The following is a 14,549-nucleotide window of genomic DNA, read 5'->3' as shown; positions in this document are numbered from 1 at the left end:
AGGTCTTCCCCCTAACGACCAAGTTATGTTTTGAATGCACTCACAATATCGTTGAATATGAAGCTTGCATTATGGGACTTCAAGTAGCATGCGACATGAGTATTAAAAAGTTGACAATTTTGGGTGACTCAATGTTAGTAATACATCTAGTCAAGGTAAGTTTTTTTGTTTCCTTTCCCTTTTGAGACTGTGATCAATTATAATGTGGATTTTTTTTTCAAATTTGAATTGATTTTATGGTGGCTTTAATTTTGTTAGTTTAGGCCAATTGTTTTTACAATGACTTTAAATTTGTTAGGCTTAGGCCAATTGGAGTTTATTTACTTTACTATGTTAGGTTTAGGCCAATTGAATGTATTAATGTATCAAATTTTACCTCTGCTCTACTTTACTGTGTTTAATTTTGTTAGATTTACGCCAATTGAATTTATTGTTGCATCAAATTTTGTCTATATTGTGATTAAATTTTGTTAGGTTTAGGCAAATTGAATGTATTTTGCATCAAATTTAGGTCGATTTCAATATGCTTTAAATTTTTTAGTTTAAGTCATTTGATTTAAATTTGTTAAATTTAGTGTTTAATTTTGTTGTTAATTTTTGTTTACTGTTTATCAAATATGTTGCATGTTTGATATTATTTGATTGAGACTTATTGAATGACAATATAGTTTGTTAGGTTTGATATTTATCTATGCATATTAAATTTTGTATTTATTTCTCAAATATTATTTGGCAACCTCTATTGTTTGTTATTATTTGTCAAATCATTTGTCAACCTGCTTTACTTGTATTATTTCCCAACATGTATTTCTCCTATTTCACATTGATTTTCTAATAATAATAATATTATTATTATTATTATTATTATTATTATTATTATTATTCTTATTATTATTATTATTATTATTGTTGTTGTTGTTGTTGTTGTTGTTGTTGTTGTTGTTGTTGTTGTTGTTGTTGTTGTTGTTGTTGTTGTTGTTGTTGTTGTTGTTGTTGTTGTTGTTGTTGTTGTTGTTGTTGTTGTTGTTGTTGTTGTTGTTGTTGTTGTTGTTGTTGTTGTTGTTGTTGTTGTTGTTGTTGTTGTTGTTGTTGTTGTTGTTGTTGTTGTTGTTGTTGTTGTTGTTGTTGTTGTTGTTGTTGTTGTTGTTGTTGTTGTTGTTGTTGTTGTTGTTGTTGTTGTTGTTGTTGTTGTTGTTGTTGTTGTTGTTGTTGTTGTTGTTGTTGTTGTTGTTGTTGTTGTTGTTGTTGTTGTTGTTGTTGTTGTTGTTGTTGTTGTTGTTGTTGTTGTTGTTGTTGTTGTTGTTGTTGTTGTTGTTGTTGTTGTTGTTGTTGTTGTTGTTGTTGTTGTTGTTGTTGTTGTTGTTGTTGTTGTTGTTGTTGTTGTTGTTGTTGTTGTTGTTGTTGTTGTTGTTGTTGTTGTTGTTGTTGTTGTTGTTGTTGTTGTTGTTGTTGTTGTTGTTGTTGTTGTTGTTGTTGTTGTTGTTGTTGTTGTTGTTGTTGTTGTTGTTGTTGTTGTTGTTGTTGTTGTTGTTGTTGTTGTTGTTGTTGTTGTTGTTGTTGTTGTTGTTGTTGTTGTTGTTGTTGTTGTTGTTGTTGTTGTTGTTGTTGTTGTTGTTGTTGTTGTTGTTGTTGTTGTTGTTGTTGTTGTTGTTGTTGTTGTTGTTGTTGTTGTTGTTGTTGTTGTTGTTGTTGTTGTTGTTGTTGTTGTTGTTGTTGTTAATTTTTCAATTGCAAAATGTATGAAAAATTCATTTATTTTTTGTCGTATGAATATAAAAATTTGAGACAGGAAGGATGCAATGTTCATTTATGGATTTTATGGTTTAAATTCCATAAATACATAAAATTTCTAGTTTTTAAAAAATTAATTAGTTAATTTTTTTAAACAAAATATATCAACAATTTTATATTTTAAAATAGGGTCAAGTAGTGTTTTTTTTTTAATTTATTATTTCTTTAGATACCTCACGTTTATCATTAAATGCCTATGATGGAGATCAAAATATTAAAGTTTGATATTTTGATATTCTTGAAGTAAATAAAAATCATCTTTTGAAACAAAAAATAAATTTCAATTTTCTAATGGCTCTCATGCCACACATATAATTATCAATCATGCTTAGTTTTTTTTAAATGTGAATTGATAACCATGGGACATTTAAAAACCCCAAATAGAAAACTTTGTTTTGTGAACCTATATAATTTAGTTTAAAAGATAAATTTTGGTAACCATTTTTATAAATATTGTAGAGTGTTAATACCTCTTCCCTACACACAACTGATCTCCGAACCTAAATCTAAATTTACGTAGATGAATGTTTTTGGTAACCAATCAGACCATAATATGATTGGTGGCGATTTCGAACCTATTATTTATTAAGATTAAATAACTGAAAACGTTGATCGCTCCGGGTCGCGTCACGTCGTGACAATGACATTTTGTTAATATAATATATTTTATAAATATCAACAGTTATACAGTTTAAAACAAATTTTATTTTATATTTTGATAACTTATTCAATTAATAATTAAGATTTTGGATTTGGTTTTCATTTGGCCTTTAATGTTTTGAAATAGTATTTTAAGTTTTAAAATTGAAGCTTTATTTCTAATTTGTTCCTTAGAAACGGTATGGGACCTATAGATCAACCATCGACATAATTTACATAAAAGGTTAATCTTTTGGAGTACTTTATATCCAAACTATAGCTTAATTTCATGCTTTAATTTATTGGTAAAATCTTGCCCCGGATGATGAGAATCGAGATTCATATCATTTTATTCAAATTGGTCTTGATCTTTCTTTTGTTTTTTAAAATTTAATATTATGAGAAAATTTGAAATATTAATGGGTATAAAACCATTTTGATACTCAGTAAATCTATTTTCATTACATTATTATTCAACATTCATTACATTATTATTATTATAAGTTTCAATATAAATAGAGGATGCTACCATTGCCATTTCATTACATTATTATTCAACATTCATTCATACCTAATCTCCTTTCAACTTTCAAGAATTAATGGCTAACAAGTTGGGACTATCCTCAATTCTTTGCTCTCTTCTCATCTTCTCTTTGGTACGCTATCTTTTTCAAGTTTTAACTTCATTTTTTCCTGTTTTTTCATTTTTATCTCTCTCTTTTTTCTTTCTTAAAATTGAAAATAAAGTTGCCTTTCATAATATTTCAAATCTTTTTTTTAACAAAAAAAATTATTTAATTGTTTCTTTTTTAATAAATTACAGTCCCAACCAAATGGAAGAATTTGTTTATACTGTGAAAATAAAAATAAATGAAATTTGTATGCCAAATACCTTAATAACCGCTTTTTCTTCAAAATAAGATAATAACGGTGAAATAAGAAAGCAACTACAAAATACAAACAAGAAATGAAATTTGTACTACGATAATAACTGTGAAACAAGAAAGCAAGAAAGTAATAATAGTTACTAAACACATTTATTTCTACAAAATACAAACAAGGAAACATGAACATTATCAAACCACCCCTCAACTTCAATCTCTTGAGCTTTTCTAATTTGTGCCAATATCTAACATGATGTGAAAAGTTATTCTACAACATGAATTACAGATCATCAAAACGAGTTTTGCAGCTCGTAACCTAAATGAAAACGTGTTAGAATGGGTGAAGAAGGATCATCGTCGTTTTCTTCGTGCTGTCATTCATGTCTCCAATCTTAACAACTCTATCAAATATGACACATGATTTTGATTTTGATGTAATTTGAAATTGTGTTTATCTTAGCTCGTCGATTTTCATGGCTGATAGAAAAAAATTTAAAAATGTAGAACTTACACACAAGGCTTTGGAATGAAGCTTTTGAAGAGAAGGAAGTTTAATGATAGAGGATATGAAGATGCCCTTGTTGGATTTGGACCTGAAAACACTCACTTTTTATTAGAAATGAGACAACGTAAGTAAAAACTGTTAGTGTGTACGTTTGGAGTGTCCTTTTCAAATAGTTAAAATTGTTTTTTAAAACATATTTTAGTGTACGTTGTGAAAGGATGATTGAAATAATGATTAAAGAAAAAAGAGATATTTAGAAACCATTAATTTTGAGAAATAGATTTTCATGTATGGCTACGAACATTTAGAAATGATTTTTTAATATTTATTTTTGGTCTAAGAGTGATTTTAGAATTAATTACCCAATTTTCTTAAATTGACTATTTTTTATTTGAGAAATTTATCTAGTAAAATTCCAATAAAATTTTGAGAAATTATCGCAGTTAATTCTCTACTACAATTATTTTCCAACCAAATAATTTTAACTATTTGTGAAATCAAATTCAATATTTGTCTAAAAAAAAATAAGATTTTGAAAAATGATAGTCATCAACTTTCAAAATCACTCTCAAACATACTTTTAAATATTTTTAGGACTTTTCAAAATTAATTTGATTTAAGAAATAATTTGATTTAAGAAATTTGTTTGACAATGATTAATTATTGATTGATGTATTTGAAACTATCCCAAAACAACTCTAAATCAAAGACATTTTAGTATGGTATATTTTCTTACGCAAGCCAAATTATATTTCATTATTTCTTGCAGGGGATGAATCCAACAATGTATTTATTGGCACAGAGTTTGGATACTTTGGAATTTCCACTCAAGATGTGAGTATTGTCTTTTAAAATATAGTTTATATGCTCGTTGCATGTATTAAAAAAAATCACCTAATGACTCAAAAATTTAAGATAAATTAAATAAATGATTCTCAAATCACATATTGATCGTACTGAAAAGTTATAGATAGGGATCAAGTAAATTTAATATAATATATTAAATTGTAATAATGGATATTGTAAACTTGAATTTAGGTCTACAAGTCTGTGGAACAAGCTCGAAGAAATGGAGCAGTGGTAATTCAAGAACCTGAAAAAGTTAACCAAACTATAAGTGGAGTGGAATGGTGGAAGATGAAAATGGATATAAATTTAAGTTCATCCAATGCATCTCAGCTCCCATTGATCCTCTCTCTCAAATAATGCTTCGTGTACAAGATTTGAATATCTCTACCAACTTCTATTCAAAGGTACACGATATATATATTATAATATATATACATATATATATAGTAAAATTAAGGAGTTTGATTTTTTAAAAAAATTTATTATATTGGTAAGAGAACAAGTAATTTACAAAAAATAAAATAGAAAAATAATATAAATTTATACGGTAAACTTTACGAGATAATTGTTTGTAAATTGCCAACATCTAACCATGATTATTGTAGTAATATTCTGTAAATACTTTCTAACGATTATGCATTTAGGAGATAATTTCCATGATTATCTTTTAATTTGTTGTACTATATATACACACAAACTTGTTTTTGAATAAAAAAATATTTTATTTTTCTTTATTTTTACCTTTATAGTGTTCTATATATAATTAACAAAAAAAAAAAGAAAAACATGTTGAAATTAGTTCATGGAAGTTGTAAAAATAAGATATTGGGCTATTTGGATTATGAAGCATATAATGGAAAATGTTTAATCGGCTAAACTTTGGATTTGTAGGCATTAGGGATGAAACTCTTCAAGAGCCAAAACAATTCACAAGCACAGGTATATTTCATTTTTTACTTTTCTCTTAACTTCTAATATTTCATTTTTTTTCTTTTCTTTTTACCATTTAAGTTAATTGCATGTATAAAATATACAAATTGCTATTACAAAAAAAATTAATAATAATATATTACTAATTTATTACCGACTAAAGTTTTAGAAAACTAAATTGTTAGTTAATGAATCATAAATGTGTTTTAACAAATATCTTAATCAATTGAATTATAACGTTTGAGTTGGTAATATATTACATACTATATATTATTATTAAAAATGAGTTCATGTGCTATTGTGATTGTCAATGCTAAAATTGTAATAACATGTGGGGTGAGTATCGATCGGTCGGAGTTAGTTTTTCAACCATAAACTAACATCGAACTGACGACTACTTTAATCAATGTTCAAATCAATAGTTGGTTAGTCAATCAGTTGGTTTAAGTCGGTTTGTACGTTTGAAATTCTTTTAAAATGTGTGGTAGGTTTTGGATTTTTTCCAAACCCGACACCAACCAAACCTCTCCTCATCTCTAATGGATTGTTTTCGGTCTATCATACTCACGGTAGAAGATATAATTAATTCTTAAAAGCATATGGGTTTTGTTATTAATAATTGATAATTAATATGGCAGTTAAGATGGGGTATGATGGGATATGGAAGAAATGAAAGTGAGACAACAGTGCTTAAATTGGAAACAAGAAATAACATATCTCGTGATGATGGAGGAGATGGCTATTCAATGGTAATAAACCCTTTTCTTTCCCTTCTTTTCTGTTCCTTTCTTTTCTTATAATTCTTATCCCAATTATATTGGTGTTTTTATTATCAGCTATACATTAGTACAGACAATGTAAAGAAGAGTAATGAAGCAGCCAAATTGGTAATAAAAGAGCTTGGTGGGAACATAATAATGGAGCCTGTTTTGGTGCCAACCATTAATGTCAAAATGACTGGATTTAGTGTGACCCTGATTCTTGGAGAATGGTAATTCTTATATATTTATTCTTTTTCATAATTCCTTTCCTTTCTTTAAAAACAAATTATTCCTTTCAAAAATATTAATCAATTAATAACCAAAATAATATATCATCTTGTCCTTAATATCTATTTTGAGATTTGTTCATTTTAAATCCATCAAAAAAAATTAATTGAAATTGACCTAAATCATTATAATAATCTTCATGTAAGAAATAATGTAATATGTAGTTTTCAAAATTTATAGTGAAAATGTTGATAAATAGAATAAAAATTATAAAAAAGTTCAACAATAAGCATGTAATTATCAGAATATTATTTTAACCTAAAAGGTAATGATTCTCAATCTGTGTGTTTCAATGGCTTTTTTTTTTTTTTTCCAGATTATGGTGGACAATAAAGATTACCAAAGAGGAACCCTTTAGAAAGAAGGGAAAAAGAAGAAAATAATGTTCAAATTTAGAGGACATTATGAGATTTAAGAGCTTCTTCTTTTGATGCAATTAATGTTTAATATATATTATTGTTCCATCTTCTCCATTTTTAACTTTCATGGTAATATTTAAGCTTTTCAATTCTTGATTAATTAGGATTATTGTTGAATAAATAAAATAAAATAAAGTTGATGTTATTCTTTTATTATTTTCTTTTTCATTTTATAATGACCAAGGTTAAACTCTTATAGTTTTTTCTTAGGTAATGCGATTTATATATTGTAAAGGACGGTTTGGATCGCAGATATTGTTTCATGAGTGTAAATATTAAATATCTACAATTTAAATATTTAGATTTTAAATATTTGAAATGATTAACGTTTTGGATGTGTAGGATAATTAATGTTTGAAAGTTAAATATTTATTTAATTGAATAATTTGTAAAAATAAAATAAAATAATTACTCAACTAAATGCTAGAGTTAAAGTAAATGTAACCTAAATAATTTATTGTTATGGTAATTAGTTACTTAGTTATAAAATAAAAATTAAAAGAATATATTTTAGAGAAATTATTTAGTAAAATATTAAAACTATTTAAAAAATCTAAAAATAACATAAATATATGAGATGAATTTTATTATATTTTATAAATTAAAAATATTTTGCTACTTTTAGCAACTTTTAAATTTTTAACTAAACACAATTGAATTAATTACTAAAAATATTTAAATTAATATAAATTAATTAGAAAGTTAATAATTAACGATAATTTATATTAGATAGTTAAGATAGTATAAAATATATAGGGCAATAATATCAGTTGAAATTCATTAAGTATAAACCAATAATATATTTATATTTAATAATTAATTAAAATTAACAAAAAATTTCTTAACAAAACATCAAATTATCAAATTATTTGCGGCTGTGTAACAAAGTCTATAAAATAAGTTATTCTTTAAATATTTCAAGTTTGTCCTTGTGTCTTTCTTCTCTTCCTTGCTGTCATTTTTTTGTCGTCTTTCTTCTTTTCCTCTTCTTTTTTTTCGCTGTTATTTCTTTCCATCGTCTTTCTTCTTATTCTCTTCTTTTTATACGTTGTTTAATCTTTCAATCGTATTTCTTCTTTTCCTTTTCTTTTTTTCTCTGCGATTTCTTTCATTCGTCTTTCTTTGTACAAAAAATAGTAGAATCTAAAAGATCGTGTATAAAGAATAATGAAAAAAATCATTTAGATTGAAATAGCCAAATGTAAACGATCGTGTAAAAAAAGTAAACGATCATGCAAAAAAATAAATGATCATGTAGATAAATCTAAACGATCGCATACCAAAATAATTAAAAAAAATCGTTTATCCAAATCTACACGATCGTGTACTAAAGAATATTGAAAAAATAAATGATCGTATAGGCAAATTTAAACGATCGTGTAAAAAAAGTAAACAATCACGTACAAAAAAAAATTAAATCGTTTAGCCAAATCTAAACCATCATATACCAAAAGAAAAACGATTTGCCTACCCTACCAAATCTAAACAATCGTGTAACCAATTTTAAATGTAACAAATTAAACGATCGTATAACCAAATTAAACTATAGAATTAAAAAGATAATTGTCAAATTAAATGACCAAATCTAAACGATCGCACCAAACAATAGTCAAATCTATACGATCGTGTACCACACACACGTTGTTGACGAGACATTTTTTTGTATTTTACATAGTTGATTTGTGGGCTTTTTCCGTTTTCAGAATTCTTCTATACACATTATAAATATTTTGCCACTTTGTTCCATTTGTAAAAACACCTCTAAAATTAATAGTAATAAATATTTTATATTAATTTACAAACTAATTAACGTATATTTCTGCTTTTGAGACCTAAAAATCCCACATTTTTATAGGATATTAGAAAACCCATGTTAGGTGGATTTTAAAGTTCCCCAGATAATAATATATTAAATGTATGGTATTTAGTTGTGGCCAATCTTAGAATATTGTTTTCTATTACTCTTGTTAATTCAAAAAAAATAGAGGTGACATTTAATCTTTTATTTAATCTCTTTTTATAATTCTCTAATTGAGAAAACCAATATTTTTCAAGATCATGATCCTTTGTAACTCAATCTCTTAATTCTAAGTGAGTTAACATTACATTGCAGAGATCTCAACCTCCATTATTACAGGTAAGTTTGCATTATCATCATGTTTTCAATTTAGTATTAATATGCGTGAATGCATATCTAACTAATCTTAAATAGTCTAACAAAATAATTAGGAGCATCCCTTACATTATTTATCTTTTGTGTATCTCACTAAACAGCAAGATGATAATTTTTCATTTGGTAAATTTTGTTTGTGTTAAATAGTTATTTATGTAAGTAGTGAGAAAGGATGCATAAATTAAAAATGGATGATACCGAAGATGCACTCAAATATTCTTCGATAATTAGGTAATTAAACTAGGAAAGAAAACCTTTGAATTTCTACGGACAAATTATCAAAAAAATCAATTATTATGTTGTGGAATGATTATTGCTTTGAAAACAATTGTGAAATACTAATCGTCTCACATTCATTGCTCCCCGAGGTTAAACATAAACACCCTTAGATAGAGAAAGAGTCGATGAAAAAGAGTACTTGGGTTAAATGATTTATTAATTTTGCTGCATATGCTTTAATCTTGGGTTATTATTATGTTATAATCTTGGGTTATTATTTAATCATGCAATGTAATGTTGTAAAAATGGATTACCATGAATAGAACAACTAATTAAACAATTTGCACAATAATAGCTGAACCTTTTTTCTTTTTCTTCGGATCCCAATATATTGGTTGGTATTTTGTTGAAGAGGCAAAGAGAAATAATGAAAATAAAGTGGGAATAGGAAAGTTGGGGAAGGTGGCGTCGACTACAATAATGGCTATCAATATTCCACATTTCCAATTTTGTGATTTCACATTCAAAAATCATCCATTTCGGCCTTTTCTTCTCTACCACACAACTTTTTTCTATACCTTTTTGTTTTTATTTTCTTCTTTTTATGTGGTTTACAGTTTTAATATAGCAGGAGCAAAGTGGGAAGTGAAAAAAATTCCACTCTTATAACCTTTTTTAATATAGAAGAAATTATATTTGAAATATCATTGTGTCTCTTCAATTCTCCAACCAAGGGGATGTAGCTCCGATGGTAGAGCGCTCGCTTAGCATGCGAGAGGTACGGGGATCGATACCCCGCATCTCCATTCTTTTTTATTAATTTAATACACAGAGTAAATTAAAGATGTTCAAAATGCTACTATTGAGTCCAATTGGATTATTTTCTTCAAAATAATATTTAATTGTTCGTTCATTTTTACAATCATGCAACATTTATTTAATCAAAGTACTACACTTACTCTTATCTTCTTCTTTTTTTATATATTAATTTCTACTTCATGAAACATAGATCGAGACTCTAGAGTATTTAGCTTAATTAACTTTTTCAAGTGTTTAATTTTGAAAATACGTTATTTTAAAAAAAAAATTTAAGTGTTCAGTAACCATTCAAAGTAATTTTTAAGAAAAATATCAATTTGTTCCTCTGCATTTTGAGGATTGTATCAATTTAAACTCTAAACTAATAATTATATTAATTTGAACCCAAACTTTCAATATTTTATGATTGCATCGATTTACACTTTTGTTTGTTTCCGTTTTGAAATTGTTTGCCACACGTATGAACTCTCAACTAACCCTTCCCACCTCTACAAATCAATCGTATTTGACTCAATCTAAAAATCATTTATTCATCTTCTTCTTTTTTTTTTTTTCTTTCTATTTATTAATAATATTATTAAAAATATTTGTATTTTAATTTGGTAAATTCGAAGACTTTTAATTGAATCAAATGAAAATAGTTTTACGATACAAATATGGTGCATTTGAATGTATTTTATAAACCAGCTTCAACTCTAATAAATCTTAACTAAATTTGAGATTTTATTGTTCGATGAGACTGCAACAACTTTTCTGTAATAATGACAAATATATCTTCCAGATTCTCAATTTGATAATTTATAATTAAATAATATATATTATATATTTTTAAATTAGAGTTTGGAATTATATAATAAAGTAAATGCATAATATATATATTTTAGATTAGATTCCTTTTTATTATTATTTTTAAATGTATATTTGAATAGAATTGGATAGTTTTACTTTGACAAAAATACATACAAGTTTTGTTCTTTATTTTTATAAATTCTACAAAATATACATTTAATAAATTTAATATTATATTTGGAAGTAGCAAACCAATAATGGAAGCAACATCTTGGATTATTTTATTCTTTTTTAAAAAATACATAATTTTTAGATTATTTCAATCAAATAAGATAAATGTTCGACATTGCTTAAATTCTACCACACATACATTGATGAATTTTTATTATATTTGAAAATGGCAAACTATTAGAGGAAGCACCATCTTGGATTTTTTTTTTTTCAAAATACATAAATTTTGGATTTTCAAAATAAGGTAAAAAAAAATACACAATCACTTTTATTTTCAAAATATTTCATTAATAAACTTTATAAACACCTTATAACTAAGGTTATTTTTAAATTTCTTAAATAAAATGTCTTAAATAAATAAGGTCAGAACCATCAAACTTCATATTTCTTAAATAAAATTCAAAATTTTAGCAAAGTTTTTATTTTTCTCCATTCTTATAATGGAAGATTATGTCTTTTCAATTTTTCTCTTTGGTATATGTTGTTTTGTCTCGAAGTCATTAAATTCCAGCGTATTTTATATATCTAGGAGTCATGGAAGCATAACTACTTTGCGAGTTATACTATAGTTTATTAATATTAAATTTAACCTTCTTTATTTTGCAATTAAATTCTTATATGTTTTGATAATCGAAATTTGAAGACTTATGTTCTCATTTAGGGACAAGATTTGTTTTATTTTGTGTTATATGTAATCATAGTTACCTTACAGTATATTTTTACTATGAAATTTGTTGTCTTCAAGTATGGTATATTTCACGTACACTACAAAAAATCAAAGGTCTTCCAATGCCGAAAAAGGGACGTCATAAGAAGAACCTTTTCGCGACATCGAAGAAAGTTTCGGTAGTATGGAGCTCTGGTGACGTCGCACAAATAACGTCGACAAAAGGTGGGGCTTCCACGATGCCGCGCGAAGACACGTCACAAAAACATTTAATTAATAATAATATATAATTTTCACAACGTCATGCATGTACGCGTCACCGTTGCTCCCATAACTACCGACGTTGCATGCAGGTGTCGTGAGAGGTCGACCTTTTGTCGACATTGCTTTGACTGCGTCGGCAAAGGTTGAACATTTAAAAAATTATAACAACTATATCAAGGCGCTAGATTGCATGGCATCATGAGAGGTCGAACCTCTGCTGATGTAGGATAGGTAACGTCGCGAGATGTGTGACGTTTTGACTGCTTTGACAGGATTCTCACGACGCCATAAGTGATTGCATTACGAGTTGGGGATCCTATGCCCACATCATAAGTGAAACATCGGGAGTTCCTCTATAAAAAACCAACTTCACGATTTGTAATTCACAGAACTGAGAGAGTTGAGAGAGGTCAAGAAGGAGAGCAATTGCCCCTCGCTCGCTCCATTCTGTTCTTCATCATCTGTCGTCGCCGCTCTTCATTCCAATAAGTGGTTTGCTTTGTTTTACTTTTGTTTTAGTTAATTAGTTTTAGTATTTAGATTTCAAATTAGTTTTAAGTTTTAGATTTTGATTTAGTTGTAGTTTTAGTATTGCATTTAAATTTAATGTTGTTAGGATGTAAGATTGAAGTTGTCAATATCACATTCTGCCAGCCATGTATTTAGATATTAATTTAGTCTGACATCTAAAAGTGAAAAAGTGATAGCCACATACATAATACTAATATGATTGCATGCTTAGGTGAATAACGATAAAGTTACTAATTGTAAAGAAGAAAAAATTACCTTTAGAGTGGGATGTACTTTTACTAATGAATGAATGTATATTGTATGTATGTTTGATATCAAATTTGTTGTGTATTTCATAATTACAATCTACTATATTGAAGCAGCAAAGAAAGAAAAGGAATAATATGAGAAGTCTATAAAGAAGTTTATGTGCAATAGAGAAGCTTAAAGAAAGTCAAATAGTAGTAGTTAAGAGTTCAACATGGACTGTAGCTAGTATGATTATAGAGACATGGGCAGAATGTGCAAAGAGGAAAGTTAAACATTATTACGAGCTACATCGAGAAAAATACAAGCTTGCTTCAAACAAAAATAACCTTTACTCTGGTGGTTCAGAAAATTGATTAAGAAAAGAGAAGCAGAAAATAACAAGATCGAGAACCAAACAGGTAAGCCACAGAAAGTTCCTCATTTGTATATTATGTAAATATGATTGATTGTTAAAAAAGCTATCAATCACATTTACTTAATATGCAAGTGAGAAACTTTCTATGGCTTACTAATCTGTTATTGATCTTGTCATTTATTGCTCATCTTTTCCCAATCAATTTTCTGGAACTACTAGAGTAAGGGTTGTTTCCATTTCAAGCAACCTCATATTTCTCTCGACGGACCTCTTAATAATGTTCCACTTTCCTCTTTTCACATTTTGCTTATGTCTCTATGATCATACTAGCTACAGTCATGATGAGATAATGTGCAAAAGTTGAGAAACTGACGTCAACGCTTAGAATTATGTTTTAAGTTTTCATTTTTACTTTTTACTATTCATATAATTTCAGAACTTACAAATGTGTACTTTTTTAATATTTGAATTAATATTAATATAAATCCGATTTGGTATAATAATTTCTTTTTAATTTTACGTTAATTGTAATTCAATTTGGAGTTTTAATACTTTGTTATTAATTTTACGTTAATTGTGTTTTTAGAATGAATTTAAATCAGATAACACTATTGATGTTGTGTACTAGATGACATCAGCAGTAAGGTATTTGCGACGCTGTTAACAAATGTCGGTAGTTCTCCATTGTCGATGTGTTGTCCATATCGGTGAACAATGTGTCGATAGTAACTCTTTGTCGACGTCGTCCCGTTTGCGCGTTGGAAATGCCCTTGATGACGCGTCTCTCACAACGCTCTTGCCGACGTCCATTTATGCGTCGGCATAGCCGCCCCCGATGTAGATCTAACATCAGCCTACACATCTTTGCGTCGGCAGACCCCTATATTTTTGTAGTGTTTTAAGAAAATAAAATTATAAAATTTAAATAAAAGATGATGGAATTTTATATTTATATGAAAGAAAAAAGAATGTTAAAAAGTAAAATGTGGATGCCCTTGATATGGAAATCTAGGAAAGCATCCAAAACACTCTAGATGCTCTTATTATAACGGGCATCAAAGGAATCCTATGAGAACCTTCAGATATCCGAACATCTTACATTATTATGAAATAAACACAGTAAGATGTCCATGGCGAACTTTGATATTAATTTTATTTTTAGTCCATAAATTTTTAATTTATCTAT

General features: G+C 27.2%; 1 protein-coding gene across 1 annotated transcript; it reads left to right on the top strand.

The window, feature by feature from the left end:
- The first annotated feature begins 3,818 nt into the window (after window positions 1-3,818).
- On the top strand, window positions 3,819-7,219 carry LOC103504354 (lactoylglutathione lyase-like). Its single transcript, XM_051085681.1, has 7 exons — window positions 3,819-3,943; window positions 4,589-4,653; window positions 4,858-5,072; window positions 5,560-5,607; window positions 6,237-6,347; window positions 6,435-6,589; window positions 6,964-7,219. Coding segments are annotated over exons 3-7 (441 nt in total). The 5' UTR covers window positions 3,819-3,943; window positions 4,589-4,653; window positions 4,858-4,946; the 3' UTR covers window positions 6,965-7,219.
- The last annotated feature ends 7,330 nt before the right edge of the window (window positions 7,220-14,549 follow it).

The sequence above is a fragment of the Cucumis melo genome, chromosome 6, assembly GCF_025177605.1.
Source record: "Cucumis melo cultivar AY chromosome 6, USDA_Cmelo_AY_1.0, whole genome shotgun sequence".
Lineage (NCBI taxonomy): Eukaryota > Viridiplantae > Streptophyta > Magnoliopsida > Cucurbitales > Cucurbitaceae > Cucumis > Cucumis melo.
Note: the sequence above shows the minus strand (reverse complement) of the source record. Positions and strands in the feature narration are given on the sequence as shown.